The sequence below is a fragment of the Anomaloglossus baeobatrachus genome, chromosome 1, assembly GCF_048569485.1.
Source record: "Anomaloglossus baeobatrachus isolate aAnoBae1 chromosome 1, aAnoBae1.hap1, whole genome shotgun sequence".
NCBI lineage: Eukaryota > Metazoa > Chordata > Amphibia > Anura > Aromobatidae > Anomaloglossus > Anomaloglossus baeobatrachus.
The window spans coordinates 399,800,658-399,817,152 of NC_134353.1; the positions used below are offsets into that span (position 1 = coordinate 399,800,658).

Consider the following 16,495-nt stretch of genomic DNA (forward strand, 5'->3'; position numbering starts at 1 on the left):
TAACCTGATCATTAAAATCATTAAAACGAGAGCAGTTCCTCCTAATGCGCTTATACTGGTTAATTGGAATGTTCCTCAGCCATTTGGTATAGTGTTCACTATTATACTGGATATATCCATTAGAATCTACCTGTTTGAAATACGTTTTGGTTAAAATGTTACTGTCACAATGAAAAATAGTGAGGTCCAAAAAATTAATCTCAGATTTGTGGACAGTAGAGGTGAAGCTGAGCCCCCAGTCATTAGAATCCATGTGCCCCAAGAAAGAATCAATATCATTGTGTTTATTATCCCAGATTATGAACAGATCGTCAATAAAGCGTTTATAAAGAACAATGTTATTTTTAAAATTACTATTTTGGATATATAAGAATTCAAATATCCCCATGAAAAGGTTAGCATATGCGCATGCAGCTCTAGAGCCCATCGCTGTGCCAAGCTTCTGGTGGTACAAATTACCTTCAAAAGTAAAAAAATTATTATTCAAAATGAATTCCATACTCTCTAAAATAAACTTTTTTTGAATGGGTGGAAATCTACTATCTTTTTCCAAAAAGAGGGACAAACTAAACAAACCAAGATGGTGCGCAATATTAGAATATAAAGCCGATACGTCAATGGTAAGAAAAAGAAAGGAATCTTCCCATTTAATGTCATATAGTGAAGTAATGAGGTGAGAGGAATCTCTCAGAAAACTATCCAATTCACGCACATATGGTTGCATTAATTGGTCTAGGTATGCAGCCAGATTTGCAGTAAGGGAGTTGATACCTGCAATGATCGGTCTCCCAGGTGGATTAATAAGATCTTTATGAATTTTTGGAAGGTGATAAAAAAACGCTAGGTTGGGATTTTTTATTTGCAAAAATTTTTTCTCCTGAGCATTAAGGATTTTATGTGTCACGGCAGTTTGTATGAGCCTCTGATAAGCAAGGATGGCTGCATCATATTTACTCATTTTAACTATTTCATAATATATGGGGTCTGAGAGAATCCTCCAGGCTTCCTTTAAGTAATCCCCCCTATTCTGGATGACAATGCCACCCCCTTTGTCTGCTGCCCGAATAACAATGGCCTGATTATTTTTAAGGTTATCCAATGCTAATTTTTCATTTTTGGTGAGATTATGCTTCAAGTTCCTTTTTGTGCTCATAACAGTTTTGAGATCTGTTAGCACAAGATCACTAAACGTTTTTATGTGGTGGCCTTTATTTTCAAGGGGGTAGAATTTGGATTTGGCCTTGCATGAAGTGTGAAAAAAAGGACTAGGTTCCGGGGCAACTTGGACATCATTGCCTTTGACTAGAAAGTGTCTCTTTAGTGTTAGTTTACGAATATAGTGCTGGACGTCCAAAAAAACGTCAAATTCATTAGATTTTTTTGAAGGACAGAAAGATAAGCCTTTATTCAGCAGGCTGATTTCATCCTTTAAAAGTTGGTGACTGGATACATTATATATATTATTAGTGCCGGATGTGCTAGGGGGAGCCGAGAACATTACATTTTCGTTTTTTCTTTTTTGCTTGTGCTTAACTCCTGCTCTAACTCCTCTGTGAGGTTTTTTCTTTTTTTTGGAGTTGATTTCGGCACAAAGAAATTTGTAATTAAGTTGGAGGTTTTGGCTGGGGGCAAAAAAGGAACCAAAGGTGTGGATTTATTAGAGTTATCTAAAGTGATGATCTCTCCAATATGAGGGGAATCAGAAGAAATGCCATCATTGGAACAACCGGGGAGGGGGTCATCATGAATGGACAATTCCATTAGATCCATGATATCATTGTTCTGGGGGAAAGAGTTATCCACAGTATCAGTGATATCAATGGGTGTATCTAATTGTGCTCTTTTCTTTTTAATATTTTCTATTTGCAGCCTGATGGAGGCCAACTGCTGTCGAGTAACTTCACTATTATCAGCATTAGAATTAGTATTAAAATCTGGAGCACCAGAGGAATTAGGAGGAGGACAAGGACTAGTTTTACTAGTCCTGGAAGCGGCATCCAAATTAGCCTGGGAAAAAACCTCATCTGCTAATAGATCAATTTTATCAGGAATGTGATTGATGACATCCCTGGTTCTTACACTAGGGGGGGGATTCATCTCTTTGGTATCAAGGGGAGCAAGATTTTTAGATGGTTTACTTCTATTAATATGGTATTTGCTATTAGCGAAAATCCGATAGGAGGTAGAACTAAAGCGCCTGTCTATTTTAGTGGGAAAGACCGGCGGTTCATTGGACACTTTTGTCGTGGGTTTGTATAGTTTGTCATGTCTGTCCCTTTGCAGTTTCTTCGATTTCCTAATGATTGTGTCATGTTCAAGTTGGGCAAGACGTGTGCTAATGCCGGAATTAAGATTCCTGTATTCAGGATGCATGTTGAAACGAGCCAAGTCCTCATACAGGCTATTAATAAGTTCAGTGGACACATCTGCAAAATGAGTCCTTTTCTTATGGAGACATTTAAGCATACCTCGCATGCATGTGGAGAAAAGTCCATCCCATTCAGCCGAAAATGTGGTATCCTGGGGGTAAGGAGAAGTCCGATGGATGTTGAGTCCTCTAGGGCATAGGTTTTCATCCATATAGATGGAAAGAAATCTGGCATCCAAACTGAAATGCAATTCTTCTTTGAGGGAATCTTCCAGACGATGAAAAAGCTTCCTCATGGACGAAGTATCCTCTTCAGTATATGAAAGCAGTGGTGTTATATCCGTATCAGGAACATTATCCTCCAATGATCCGACAGTTTGCAAAATTAACCTCTCCCTGGATGAGAGTCGATTATTAAAATAATCCATGATCTGGGGTAAAAGAAACGGTGACCCTCTGCTGCCTAGATCCACAAGGAGATAGGTAAACGTCCAATCCCTGGGTCCAATAGATAAGATAACTGTGGAAAGATAAGGCGCAAATAGGGTCTTACCCGGTATACACGTGGAAGTGAATACTGGCAGGTCAACTCACCTGGTTCGGTTGTGCCAGTCACAACCCCTTTCAAAGCATGTAAATCACGATGTGATGGTGTGGGAGGCAGCGGTCCCGCGGTGATGAGAAAATTCAAAAAGTGTAAGAAAGCAGGTTGATATACCGCGCCACACCACACAAGCCAAAAGTTGTTAAAAGTAAATCCCTTGTTCTTTATTTTCACAGGTCTACGCGTTTCAGGGACATATCCGTCCCCTTCCTCAGGACAATGTACAGAAAATACTATAACAAGAGGCAGCTTGTGAGCTCTTATATATACATCTGGAAAAAAAGAGCCACGTAATCATTCAGTGCGTCATGATACTCTGACTCATAGGTGCACGAGGTGGAGGATAAAGCTGTGAACATTGACAAAAGAAAAAAAGGGGAAAAAAAGGGAGGAAAAAAAGGGAGAAAGAAAGGGAAGACAAAAAAAAGGGAGAGAAGGAAAAAGAAAAAAGAAAAAAAGGGGACGAAAAAAGAAGAGAAAAGAAAAAGAAAATAAGAAGAAAGAGCTATAAACAGAGGAGAATGAAAGGAAGAAAGAGAGAAGAAAACGCAGTGAACAAATATTTATTAATATTAAAACCATGAAAATATATATGAAAATATATATATGTAAAAAAAGAAAATGAAATATGTGTATATGTATAACTATTGTAAAGATATGAATAATAAAAATTTGGGAAAAAAATAAAATAAAAATAAAAATAAAAATAAACCTGAACTGTAAGATTGTTTTTTTAGCCCATAAGTAAAAAAGGGGAAAAAACTTGTATATATAAAAATGGAAGGAAATACCCCCAAATGTGGACAGATTCACAACATAGATACAGGGAACTAACCAATTAGGTGAAACTGAAGGGAGAATTATGCCAGCGATGGGAAAATAATCGAAAGCTAAGCAGAAACAGAAAAAGCCCGTAGGGAAGATAATTGCAGGGTGACAGCGTGGGAAAAAACTAAACACGCTTATTATTTTTTTCCCAAATATTTATTTTTTTCCCAAATTTTTATTATTCATATCTTTACAATAGTTATACATATACACATATTTCATTTTCTTTTTTTACATATATATATTTTCATATATATTTTCATGGTTTTAATATTAATAAATATTTGTTCACTGCGTTTTCTTCTCTCTTTCTTCCTTTCATTCTCCTCTGTTTATAGCTCTTTCTTCTTATTTTCTTTTTCTTTTCTCTTCTTTTTTCGTCCCCTTTTTTTCTTTTTTCTTTTTCCTTCTCTCCCTTTTTTTTGTCTTCCCTTTCTTTCTCCCTTTTTTTCCTCCCTTTTTTTCCCCTTTTTTTCTTTTGTCAATGTTCACAGCTTTATCCTCCACCTCGTGCACCTATGAGTCAGAGTATCATGACGCACTGAATGATTACGTGGCTCTTTTTTTCCAGATGTATATATAAGAGCTCACAAGCTGCCTCTTGTTATAGTATTTTCTGTACATTGTCCTGAGGAAGGGGACGGATATGTCCCTGAAACGCGTAGACCTGTGAAAATAAAGAACAAGGGATTTACTTTTAACAACTTTTGGCTTCTGTGGTGTGGCGCGGTATATCAACCTGCTTTCTTACACTTTTTGAATTTTCTCATCACCGCGGGACCGCTGCCTCCCACACCATCACATCGTGATTTACATGCTTTGAAAGGGGTTGTGACTGGCACAACCGAACCAGGTGAGTTGACCTGCCAGTATTCACTTCCACGTGTATACCGGGTAAGACCCTATTTGCGCCTTATCTTTCCACAGTTATCTTATCTATTGGACCCAGGGATTGGACGTTTACCTATCTCCTTGTGGATCTAGGCAGCAGAGGGTCACCGTTTCTTTTACCCCAGATCATGGATTATTTTAATAATCGACTCTCATCCAGGGAGAGGTTAATTTTGCAAACTGTCGGATCATTGGAGGATAATGTTCCTGATACGGATATAACACCACTGCTTTCATATACTGAAGAGGATACTTCGTCCATGAGGAAGCTTTTTCATCGTCTGGAAGATTCCCTCAAAGAAGAATTGCATTTCAGTTTGGATGCCAGATTTCTTTCCATCTATATGGATGAAAACCTATGCCCTAGAGGACTCAACATCCATCGGACTTCTCCTTACCCCCAGGATACCACATTTTCGGCTGAATGGGATGGACTTTTCTCCACATGCATGCGAGGTATGCTTAAATGTCTCCATAAGAAAAGGACTCATTTTGCAGATGTGTCCACTGAACTTATTAATAGCCTGTATGAGGACTTGGCTCGTTTCAACATGCATCCTGAATACAGGAATCTTAATTCCGGCATTAGCACACGTCTTGCCCAACTTGAACATGACACAATCATTAGGAAATCGAAGAAACTGCAAAGGGACAGACATGACAAACTATACAAACCCACGACAAAAGTGTCCAATGAACCGCCGGTCTTTCCCACTAAAATAGACAGGCGCTTTAGTTCTACCTCCTATCGGATTTTCGCTAATAGCAAATACCATATTAATAGAAGTAAACCATCTAAAAATCTTGCTCCCCTTGATACCAAAGAGATGAATCCCCCCCCTAGTGTAAGAACCAGGGATGTCATCAATCACATTCCTGATAAAATTGATCTATTAGCAGATGAGGTTTTTTCCCAGGCTAATTTGGATGCCGCTTCCAGGACTAGTAAAACTAGTCCTTGTCCTCCTCCTAATTCCTCTGGTGCTCCAGATTTTAATACTAATTCTAATGCTGATAATAGTGAAGTTACTCGACAGCAGTTGGCCTCCATCAGGCTGCAAATAGAAAATATTAAAAAGAAAAGAGCACAATTAGATACACCCATTGATATCACTGATACTGTGGATAACTCTTTCCCCCAGAACAATGATATCATGGATCTAATGGAATTGTCCATTCATGATGACCCCCTCCCCGGTTGTTCCAATGATGGCATTTCTTCTGATTCCCCTCATATTGGAGAGATCATCACTTTAGATAACTCTAATAAATCCACACCTTTGGTTCCTTTTTTGCCCCCAGCCAAAACCTCCAACTTAATTACAAATTTCTTTGTGCCGAAATCAACTCCAAAAAAAAGAAAAAACCTCACAGAGGAGTTAGAGCAGGAGTTAAGCACAAGCAAAAAAGAAAAAACGAAAATGTAATGTTCTCGGCTCCCCCTAGCACATCCGGCACTAATAATATATATAATTTATCCAGTCACCAACTTTTAAAGGATGAAATCAGCCTGCTGAATAAAGGCTTATCTTTCTGTCCTTCAAAAAAATCTAATGAATTTGACGTTTTTTTGGACGTCCAGCACTATATTCGTAAACTAACACTAAAGAGACACTTTCTAGTCAAAGGCAATGATGTCCAAGTTGCCCCGGAACCTAGTCCTTTTTTTCACACTTCATGCAAGGCCAAATCCAAATTCTACCCCCTTGAAAATAAAGGCCACCACATAAAAACGTTTAGTGATCTTGTGCTAACAGATCTCAAAACTGTTATGAGCACAAAAAGGAACTTGAAGCATAATCTCACCAAAAATGAAAAATTAGCATTGGATAACCTTAAAAATAATCAGGCCATTGTTATTCGGGCAGCAGACAAAGGGGGTGGCATTGTCATCCAGAATAGGGGGGATTACTTAAAGGAAGCCTGGAGGATTCTCTCAGACCCCATATATTATGAAATAGTTAAAATGAGTAAATATGATGCAGCCATCCTTGCTTATCAGAGGCTCATACAAACTGCCGTGACACATAAAATCCTTAATGCTCAGGAGAAAAAATTTTTGCAAATAAAAAATCCCAACCTAGCGTTTTTTTATCACCTTCCAAAAATTCATAAAGATCTTATTAATCCACCTGGGAGACCGATCATTGCAGGTATCAACTCCCTTACTGCAAATCTGGCTGCATACCTAGACCAATTAATGCAACCATATGTGCGTGAATTGGATAGTTTTCTGAGAGATTCCTCTCACCTCATTACTTCACTATATGACATTAAATGGGAAGATTCCTTTCTTTTTCTTACCATTGACGTATCGGCTTTATATTCTAATATTGCGCACCATCTTGGTTTGTTTAGTTTGTCCCTCTTTTTGGAAAAAGATAGTAGATTTCCACCCATTCAAAAAAAGTTTATTTTAGAGAGTATGGAATTCATTTTGAATAATAATTTTTTTACTTTTGAAGGTAATTTGTACCACCAGAAGCTTGGCACAGCGATGGGCTCTAGAGCTGCATGCGCATATGCTAACCTTTTCATGGGGATATTTGAATTCTTATATATCCAAAATAGTAATTTTAAAAATAACATTGTTCTTTATAAACGCTTTATTGACGATCTGTTCATAATCTGGGATAATAAACACAATGATATTGATTCTTTCTTGGGGCACATGGATTCTAATGACTGGGGGCTCAGCTTCACCTCTACTGTCCACAAATCTGAGATTAATTTTTTGGACCTCACTATTTTTCATTGTGACAGTAACATTTTAACCAAAACGTATTTCAAACAGGTAGATTCTAATGGATATATCCAGTATAATAGTGAACACTATACCAAATGGCTGAGGAACATTCCAATTAACCAGTATAAGCGCATTAGGAGGAACTGCTCTCGTTTTAATGATTTTAATGATCAGGTTAAAATACTTAGGAAACGTTTTTTAGATAAAGAATACCCTAGAACTCTTGTACAAAGAGCTTACCTTGATACTGCCACCTTGCAACAAAAAGACCTGATTTTACCCAAAATTTCCTCTGCTTCCACCTCCTGCAACACTGAGAACACTTTCACTTTGAATTTTCTGACTACCTACAGCAGTGATAATAATATTATTAGGAAGATTTTTTCTAAACATTGGGGAGTTCTCTTAAATGACCCCTTTCTAAAAACTATCCTTCCCCCCCTTCCAGGTATTACATTTAGGAAGGCCTCCAGCATTAAGAATGTTTTAGCCCCCAGTCGGCTTAAACCTGCCCCTCTCAAGAACCATATTAGTAATTCCATTTCTGCTGCCCCCCCAGGATCTTACCGATGTGGCTCTAAGAATTGCCTTTGTTGTAGAACTATCAGTCATAAACGGACTTCCTTCAGCTCCTCGAAGGGAGCGGAGGAATTTACCATCAAGAATCATTTAAACTGTTTGTCTAATTTTGTTATTTATCTTATAGACTGCAATTGTGGCAAACAGTATATAGGCAGGACTTGTCAAGCCCTGCATAACCGACTAAATGCGCATAGGCATAACATTAAGATTGGTTATATGCTACATGGATTGTCCAAGCATTGTACACTATTCCATAACAAAACTATGGCCTTTACTATTACTCCTATTGAGCAAATATCTCCGAATTGTCCCAATAGAATGGATAGTCTAAATAAAAAAGAATCATATTGGATACATAAACTGGGCACTCTGAAACCCATGGGACTGAATTTAGTAACTGATTTATCTTTTTAACAAGTAATTATAATCCTTTTATTCTATATTTTTTAATTTTTAACTAATTAAATTTTCTAAATATTTTTTATATATATATATTTATATATCCCTTGAGGTCCTATATGATATTTATTGAATTTATTCACAGCTTTTGTCTTTTAATATTCTTCAATTGTATTTATTTATTTCATCATTATTTAATAGTTGCATCACTTCAGTTCCATATATTTATTGCATGTATATACTTATGTTGTAGATATATTCACAATTTCTCTGTATGGTTCATGATATACCTCTCACTATTTTTTCTTCTTTAATTTCTTTTTTTCTTCTTTAATTTCTTGTATTTCTTTTTCGGAATTATGAACATTCATCTCTATATGGTAGATTCCTTAATGGGGTATACATAATATGATATATTTTGTTAGTTCACTCTATTTTATCTTGAGATTTTTATACCTTTTAATAGGTATCATCAAGCCCCCCCTTTTTTATAGAGATTTGGTAAGAAATGTTTTTATTTTTATTTTTATTTCCCAGGGCCTCACTTTTGAACTTTTTCGGCCTTTTGGGTCCTTTATTGTTCTGGACGCTATAAAACCACATCTAGCTCCATGGGGAGCTCCTTCTCTATGTATTTGTTCATTCCCCTTTTATTTATATTTTTATATTTTTATATTATTTTTTTATTCTTATTTTTTCCATTTCTTTTTTCCTATCCTTTGAAGGTTTGCTTTAATATGCCTATATATTTTTTTATATATATATATATACACATTTTTTTACTACCACGCCTAGCTTTTCACCTTTCTAGTGATTCCACCCCTTTTTTTTGCTATTTACGATCCAGCTGCTGATAATGTCAATTTTCTTACTGCCCGTTTTTAGTATATTTCCTCACACGTCGGCACACTTTTCTCTTTCCCTGCTCTGAACATCCAACTCATCTTTTTCCTCTGCACTATCCTGATATGATCACATAGCCGCTGATACGGCTATCACTTGTGCAGCTTGGATATAGTATTATCCCTGCACTGCAAGGCACTTAAACATTGTTTCACGATATTAACCTCGGGTCACCCCTTGCGCAGGCGCCTTTTACTGTTCCTTAAACTCAATTCACCTTTCGCGCAAGCGTGTTTAGTTTTTTCCCACGCTGTCACCCTGCAATTATCTTCCCTACGGGCTTTTTCTGTTTCTGCTTAGCTTTCGATTATTTTCCCATCGCTGGCATAATTCTCCCTTCAGTTTCACCTAATTGGTTAGTTCCCTGTATCTATGTTGTGAATCTGTCCACATTTGGGGGTATTTCCTTCCATTTTTATATATACAAGTTTTTTCCCCTTTTTTACTTATGGGCTAAAAAAACAATCTTACAGTTCAGGTTTATTTTTATTTTTATTTTTATTTTATTTTTTTCCCAAATTTTTATTATTCATATCTTTACAATAGTTATACATATACACATATTTCATTTTCTTTTTTTACATATATATATTTTCATATATATTTTCATGGTTTTAATATTAATAAATATTTGTTCACTGCGTTTTCTTCTCTCTTTCTTCCTTTCATTCTCCTCTGTTTATAGCTCTTTCTTCTTATTTTCTTTTTCTTTTCTCTTCTTTTTTCGTCCCCTTTTTTTCTTTTTTCTTTTTCCTTCTCTCCCTTTTTTTTGTCTTCCCTTTCTTTCTCCCTTTTTTTCCTCCCTTTTTTTCCCCTTTTTTTCTTTTGTCAATGTTCACAGCTTTATCCTCCACCTCGTGCACCTATGAGTCAGAGTATCATGACGCACTGAATGATTACGTGGCTCTTTTTTTCCAGATGTATATATAAGAGCTCACAAGCTGCCTCTTGTTATAGTATTTTCTGTACATTGTCCTGAGGAAGGGGACGGATATGTCCCTGAAACGCGTAGACCTGTGAAAATAAAGAACAAGGGATTTACTTTTAACAACTTTTGGCTTCTGTGGTGTGGCGCGGTATATCAACCTGCTTTCTTACACTTTTTGAATTTTCTCATCACCGCGGGACCGCTGCCTCCCACACCATCACATCGTGATTTACATGCTTTGAAAGGGGTTGTGACTGGCACAACCGAACCAGGTGAGTTGACCTGCCAGTATTCACTTCCACGTGTATACCGGGTAAGACCCTATTTGCGCCTTATCTTTCCACAGTTATCTTATCTATTTCATCTGCATAGACACTCACAAGCACCAACTGTGCCCCGGGCATTGCTCCACCTGTGGGGAGCAGTACCACCATTGCTGCCATAACACCACCCCGGAGACCTCACACAGCAGCGGCGGCTTAATAGCCGCATACCACAGGTGGCGTCACGAACACAACTTTATACACCTAGCCACATATTATACTGAAACCCACCAGGGCCACGGAGCCGGGCCCAGCAACCACTGACTACCACCGGACTAGTCCGGCCCGGCACCGGGTGTCCCACAGCCCTGGGGTGGGCGAGTCAACTTTTGGCGTCACGAACAGGATTTCGTGCCCGGTCTAACCGGGTACTGTGCGCCTGAAGAACCGTGTGACAGACTGTGTACGTTACTGAGAAACCGCCGCCATTAGCGCTGCTGAGAGCGGGAAGAAGGGGGACGTGCAAGAAGAAAGGGCGCGAAGAGAAGCCCCGCCCCCTTGTCCAAGAAAAGAGCGCGAAGCGGTGCCCGCCATAGAAGGCGGAAGAAGAAGAGATGGCGACCAGATAAGCTGGCCGACTGGCAGAGAGAGTCTGAATGCCAGACCAGCAGATAAAGAAGATGTACCTTATCGCAACTGGAGCGATGCCGGCCGTGATGGGCTGGGCGCCAGTCTGGCGCCAGATGCTAGTGCAGCCTCCGGCCCCGCCTCCGAGAAGGGAAAGGGAGCAGCCGAGTGGCGTGGTCGAGCACCCGAGCAGTGTTCCAGGCAGCATTCCCCAGGTCGGAAGCATGACGGAGGAGCTGCAGAGAGGTGCGCCAGGGACCGGCAGAGAGGATTGCAAGCTGGATCTGCTCCAGGAAGAAATGAGAGTTCTGGCCCGGAGGCTGAGCAGCATGGAGGTGGAGGCGGACCGGCGGAGAGAGACACCGAGGGTGCCGGAGGATCTGGAACGGTTGATGGATGCCGCGGAGCAAGCGCAGGGTGAGCAGCCAGAAACCCCGTCCAGTCCGGACCCAGGGCCCCGCCATGAACCCCCGCTTAGCCCCTTCACTGACCCCCTGGCCTTCCCGGCCTACCCAGCGGACGCTCGGTGGGGCACCGGGGGCCTGCCTGAGACCCCCGCAGACGGAGCCTGGGGTGGGATGAACCCTGAGCAACTAGTGGGCCCCCTGCCGAGTCCCCCTGTGAGCCTCCTGGGAATGGCATCCCCGGGAGTGAATTGGGACGCAGCACCCATAGAAACCAGGGGACTGCAGCGGCCGCTGCTCCCCAAGGAAACTCCCCTGGCCAACGAGCTGACGTGCCGGAGGCTGGTGGTCGAATACCAGCGGGAGCGGGAACTCCGGGAAGAGAAAAGAAGGGCCCGAGAAGTCGCCAATCTGGCCTCCAAGGAAGAGGTCAGGAAGGCCCTGAAGGGGACCGAGTGCCCAGTAAGACGGGGCACCCTAGTTGATTTCCGGCAGAAAGGTGGCTGGGGCTTCATCCGGGAGCCCGGCCTGGGCAAGGATGTGTTTGTGGCCCGGAGAGACATTGAGGAGCACCTGCCCAGAGGCCACCCAGGGCGCGATGCCAAGCCGGGTGATGTGGTTGAGTATGCCCGGCTGATGGGGGACCGCGGGTGGTATGCGCTGCATGTGCGCATTGTGCAGGAAGAAGCGGCCCCGGAGGAACCGGAGTGGCGCCGCGCCATGCCATCTCGCAGCGATTCCCCTGTCAGCAGCAGCCGCAGCCCTCCAGACAGACAGACCCAGGCCGCAGAACATTGCAGCGGGCCTACAACAGTTACCCAGGAGACGCAGACCAGGATCTCCATGGCGCGTGTGATGCAGGGTGCCCGGCCAAAGCAGGGCCCTAGAGACCACAGCAACAGCCCCCTGCAGACAAGCAGCCCTCTGCAGCAGCGCCGTGCAATGCCTACAGGCAGCCCCACTCCAATCCAGGCTGCAGGACAGCGCAGAAGATCAGGGACCAGTGCTCAAGGGACCCAGACGATGATATCGTCAGCGTACCTGCTGCCAGGAGCCATGCCGGAGTGGGACCCTGATATCTATCCTCGAGAGTAAGGAAGATGAAGAGCTGCCGAACTGTACATAGCCCCTTATTCTTTTTGAAGAAGCCCCTCGTGTTTTGCCCCTGATTCTTTTCGAAGATGACACCCTTTCCTACTGTACTGCCCCTGATTCTTTTTGAAGACGTCACCCCCCATGTTATGTGCTACCGGGCCACTGAACTGGAGTGTGGGCCCCGGTGGAAATGTATGTGTTATGTCTTACCAGGCCATTGGACTTAGTGGCTGGTATGTAGTTTACATGTCTTATGTAACCAGGCCATTGGACTTAATGGCTGGTTGATTACGTCCTTTTGTTTGATTGAAAGAAACGAACTGCCGGGCTACTGGACTTGTAGTAGCCAAAAATGTAATTAGTTGCACCCGTTGTGCCCCCTACCAGAATTATGGGGGATTTGCCCGAACCGTGCAATGGACTGGAAGTGCACACTTAGAGTTTTCTTTATAAGAAGTTCGCAACGTTTATGATATGTGCCTCCCATAAAGGGAAGAAATGTTTTGCTGTTTTATGTTATTGCATACCAAAAATGTTTTGCAGTTCTCCCACTTGTTTTTGTTGTTTTTCAGCCCGAGGACGTGCTGGGATTTGCTGTGGGGGAGTGTGGCGCCCCTGAGGCTTCCGTCGCCACAGGTCATTACACTCCATCAGAGGTGTGATGCCCCATTCTGGGGGAGGAAGAGGGTGAACTCCGGTCCCCTGGTAACACCCATTGCTAGGGACACACAGGACCAGGGAAAGTGGCAGGCAACCCTCCCATGCTGCATGCTGGGAGGGGCCGTAAGACCCATCCCTGCTCCCATAGGTTACAGCTTAGCAACTGGGGAGGTGGGAGGAGCCATGGGACAGCAGACAGAGATGGGAAGGTTAAGGTTAGTTAGTTCCCTCAGGGAGTGAGAGAGTAAGGAGCGAGCATGTAGTTGGAGGAGAAGAACGAGAGAAAGGAGGGAGGAGGAGGTCTGCCGGAGGCAGGCAAGGAAGAGGAGAAAGGAAAGAAAGAAAGAAAGGGTCGCAGGGCCGCGGGTAGTCCTGCAGGTGCCACGAGCAGTCCTTGTTAGGTACCGAAGCCGAGGGCCTAGAGGCAGCTACGGGTAGCTGCGGGCTGCGGGGGCCTGTTCCACATTGACATCGGTGGAGTGATTAAGCTGCGACAGGGAACGGTCCCTAGAGACTGGAGGAGTGCAAAGACAATCTCCAAACAGTAAAAACCGAGGCCCAGGGACGTTGCAAGCTCCCAGGGCCAGAACCCATAGCAGACCTTCAGAAAAGGGGTAATCAGCCGACAGGTGACCCCCCAGCCTGGAGGCTGCAGTGGAGGCCAAGCCAGGGTCATCTTAACTAAGGCAAGGCTAGTGAAGACAGCAGAGAAGGAGACACTAAGTGAAGGGCACCGGATTTCACGCCCTGAATCACCCAGAAGGCGGAGGTCCCTGACAGAGATTCCAGCAGTCCAAGGGTCCTGCTGCCCCGATATGAACTGTGAGTAAAGAACTTGAACTGCACCCTTGGAGTTGCCTCTGTCATTTCATCTGCATAGACACTCACAAGCACCAACTGTGCCCCGGGCATTGCTCCACCTGTGGGGAGCAGTACCACCATTGCTGCCATAACACCATCCCGGAGGCCTCACACAGCAGCGGCGGCTTAATAGCCGCATACCACAGGTGGCGTCACGAACACAACTTTATACACCTAGCCACATATTATACTGACACCCACCAGGGCCACGGAGCCGGGCCCAGCCACCACTGACTACCACCGGACTAGTCCGGCCCGGCACCGGGTGTCCCACAGCCCTGGGGTGGGCGAGTCAGGGGCATATCTAGCTGCAACCAATGCGAGCCGGTGGGCAGGGAAAACAATGAATATTGAATTGTCGGCTCCGGAAGGTAACAGCGTCACCCGGAAGTAGTGTGCCGCCATGACAGCGCCTCGGTGAGTATGCCGCACTCACTCCTAGCCCCCTAGCCCCTCCACAAACGTTTTTAACCTCCGGATTCCGGTCCCCATTGACTTTTATGGGCAACGGATTCCGGAGCGGATCGGACTTATTTTTAAGTCTGTAAATGATCCGCAGGCCCCGGATTATTGGCATCCCGCTCAACTCTATTCTTGAGGCAATAGATCTCAGAGAGAACCTCTCTGTTCTTAGGACCTTAATGTTGATATATAACTATCAATGTCCTGTCTACTGTAGGTCTCATATAGACCTGGTACCCACTCTTGCTTAAAGAGACCAGATATAGATATCAGTAAAGGATTCCAAGTAACCGAGTGAAAATAATCCACGTATTAGTACTTAGAAAATGATCTTAGATGCATAAATTAGATCCATCCTTATCTTGGTACACCAAAATTGATCTCAAATCAAAAACTAAATTACATGCAATAGTTCAAATAGTTAGATCAGGTAAATCAGGTAAACCAAAAATTAATCAACTGTAGCACCCTCCGGGTTTACTCATTAGTATAGGACATTGATACCCGACTGTAGTTCATTCATATCTCAGAAATATGTTAAAAAATCATTCCTGCATGGAGCTAAATAAATCTACACTCCAACTCTAATATTTAAAACCACATTTGTATATAACATACACACACATAAACCCACCTCACTAATTACTTTAGCCAATATTCCGTTATTTTTAATTTTACCTAAAACCTACAGTATAGGTGACTTAGCTTGAGGCTCAAGAAATTACTTACCCCATTCAGACATATTCTTGTTCCAATGTTGCACAATGTGTAATTGCTTTTCGGAGTGGATATGGGACATAAAGACGTTTGTCCTGTGCAGAAACTTTGAAACGTACATTCAGCTTCCTTTCGACAAAGTTCCCCTTTAGGCTTATATGAGCAGGAGCTATTACAGCACTGGCCTTGACTGGGACTAAAAGGGTTATAAAAAATAAGATTAATGTAAATCCACTCACAACATTAGAGTTAGTTGGTATTATATTCCAGTGTCGTTAGATGCATATGAATTTATGATGAATTTGACAAGAGGAACAATTAGGAACTACTTTGAGACTGAGGAGATTGTTCCCCTAAGGCTGCTTTCACACTACGGTTTTTTTTTTAACATGTGTCATGAACTTTTTTTAACGCAAAAATAGATCCAGTGCAAATGCGTTTTCATTTCAAAGCATTTGCAATGGACTCGCATCAACATGCGTTCACCTGCATTTGCGTGCGTTATAGTAAGGAGCCAGCGGCTTGCAGTTTTTTAACTTTTTTCAAAAACGCTACTTGTAGCGTTTTTGAGCTGCGTCCAAATACTGCAAATTGCTGGATCCTGACTATACTGCACGCAAACGTATGTGAACGCTGGCATGCTGACAGACAGGATCCTGCTTGCTCTACTGAGCATGCCCAGAAACCAGCCTCGCGTGATCAGTCTCTCTCTCCCCCCTCCCTCTCTCCCCCTCCTGAGAGCGGAGGACGCTCGTAACCAAGGTAAATATCGGGTAACCGTGGGCTTAGTTACCCGATGTTTACCTTGGTTACGTGTGCAGGGAGCAGGCAGCCCTGCTCCTAGCAGCTGCAGACGCTCGTAACCAAGGTAAATATCGGGTATCCAAGCAAGTTACCCGATGTTTACCTTTGTTATGAGCCTCCGCAGCTGTCAGATGTTAATAACCAAGAGAGACAAAAAGGACTTAACGTGCAGAAATTCAATTGCAACATAATAAGTCAAACTCACAACCTTAAGTACTGCATATAAAAATCATTTTTATTTGTGACATGTAAAAAACAGGTTGGATTTATGTTATATATATAAATGAATGAACTACATGATGAAGAACACAGGAATAATGAGGATAGAAGAAAGTAGCACATTAACCCCAGCA

The 16,495-nt window shown here is 42.5% G+C and overlaps 1 protein-coding gene across 2 annotated transcripts in view; it reads right to left on the reverse strand.

Moving 5' to 3' along the window:
• Positions 1-16,495, reverse strand: part of LOC142293815 (disintegrin and metalloproteinase domain-containing protein 10-like) — a 405,039-nt gene that overhangs the window by 60,121 nt on the left and 328,423 nt on the right. For both annotated transcript variants that reach the window (XM_075337844.1, XM_075337843.1), the window contains exon 12: positions 15,351-15,534. In XM_075337844.1, coding sequence (XP_075193959.1) covers positions 15,351-15,534 — 184 coding nt within the window. The remainder of the gene's footprint in view (positions 1-15,350; positions 15,535-16,495) is intronic.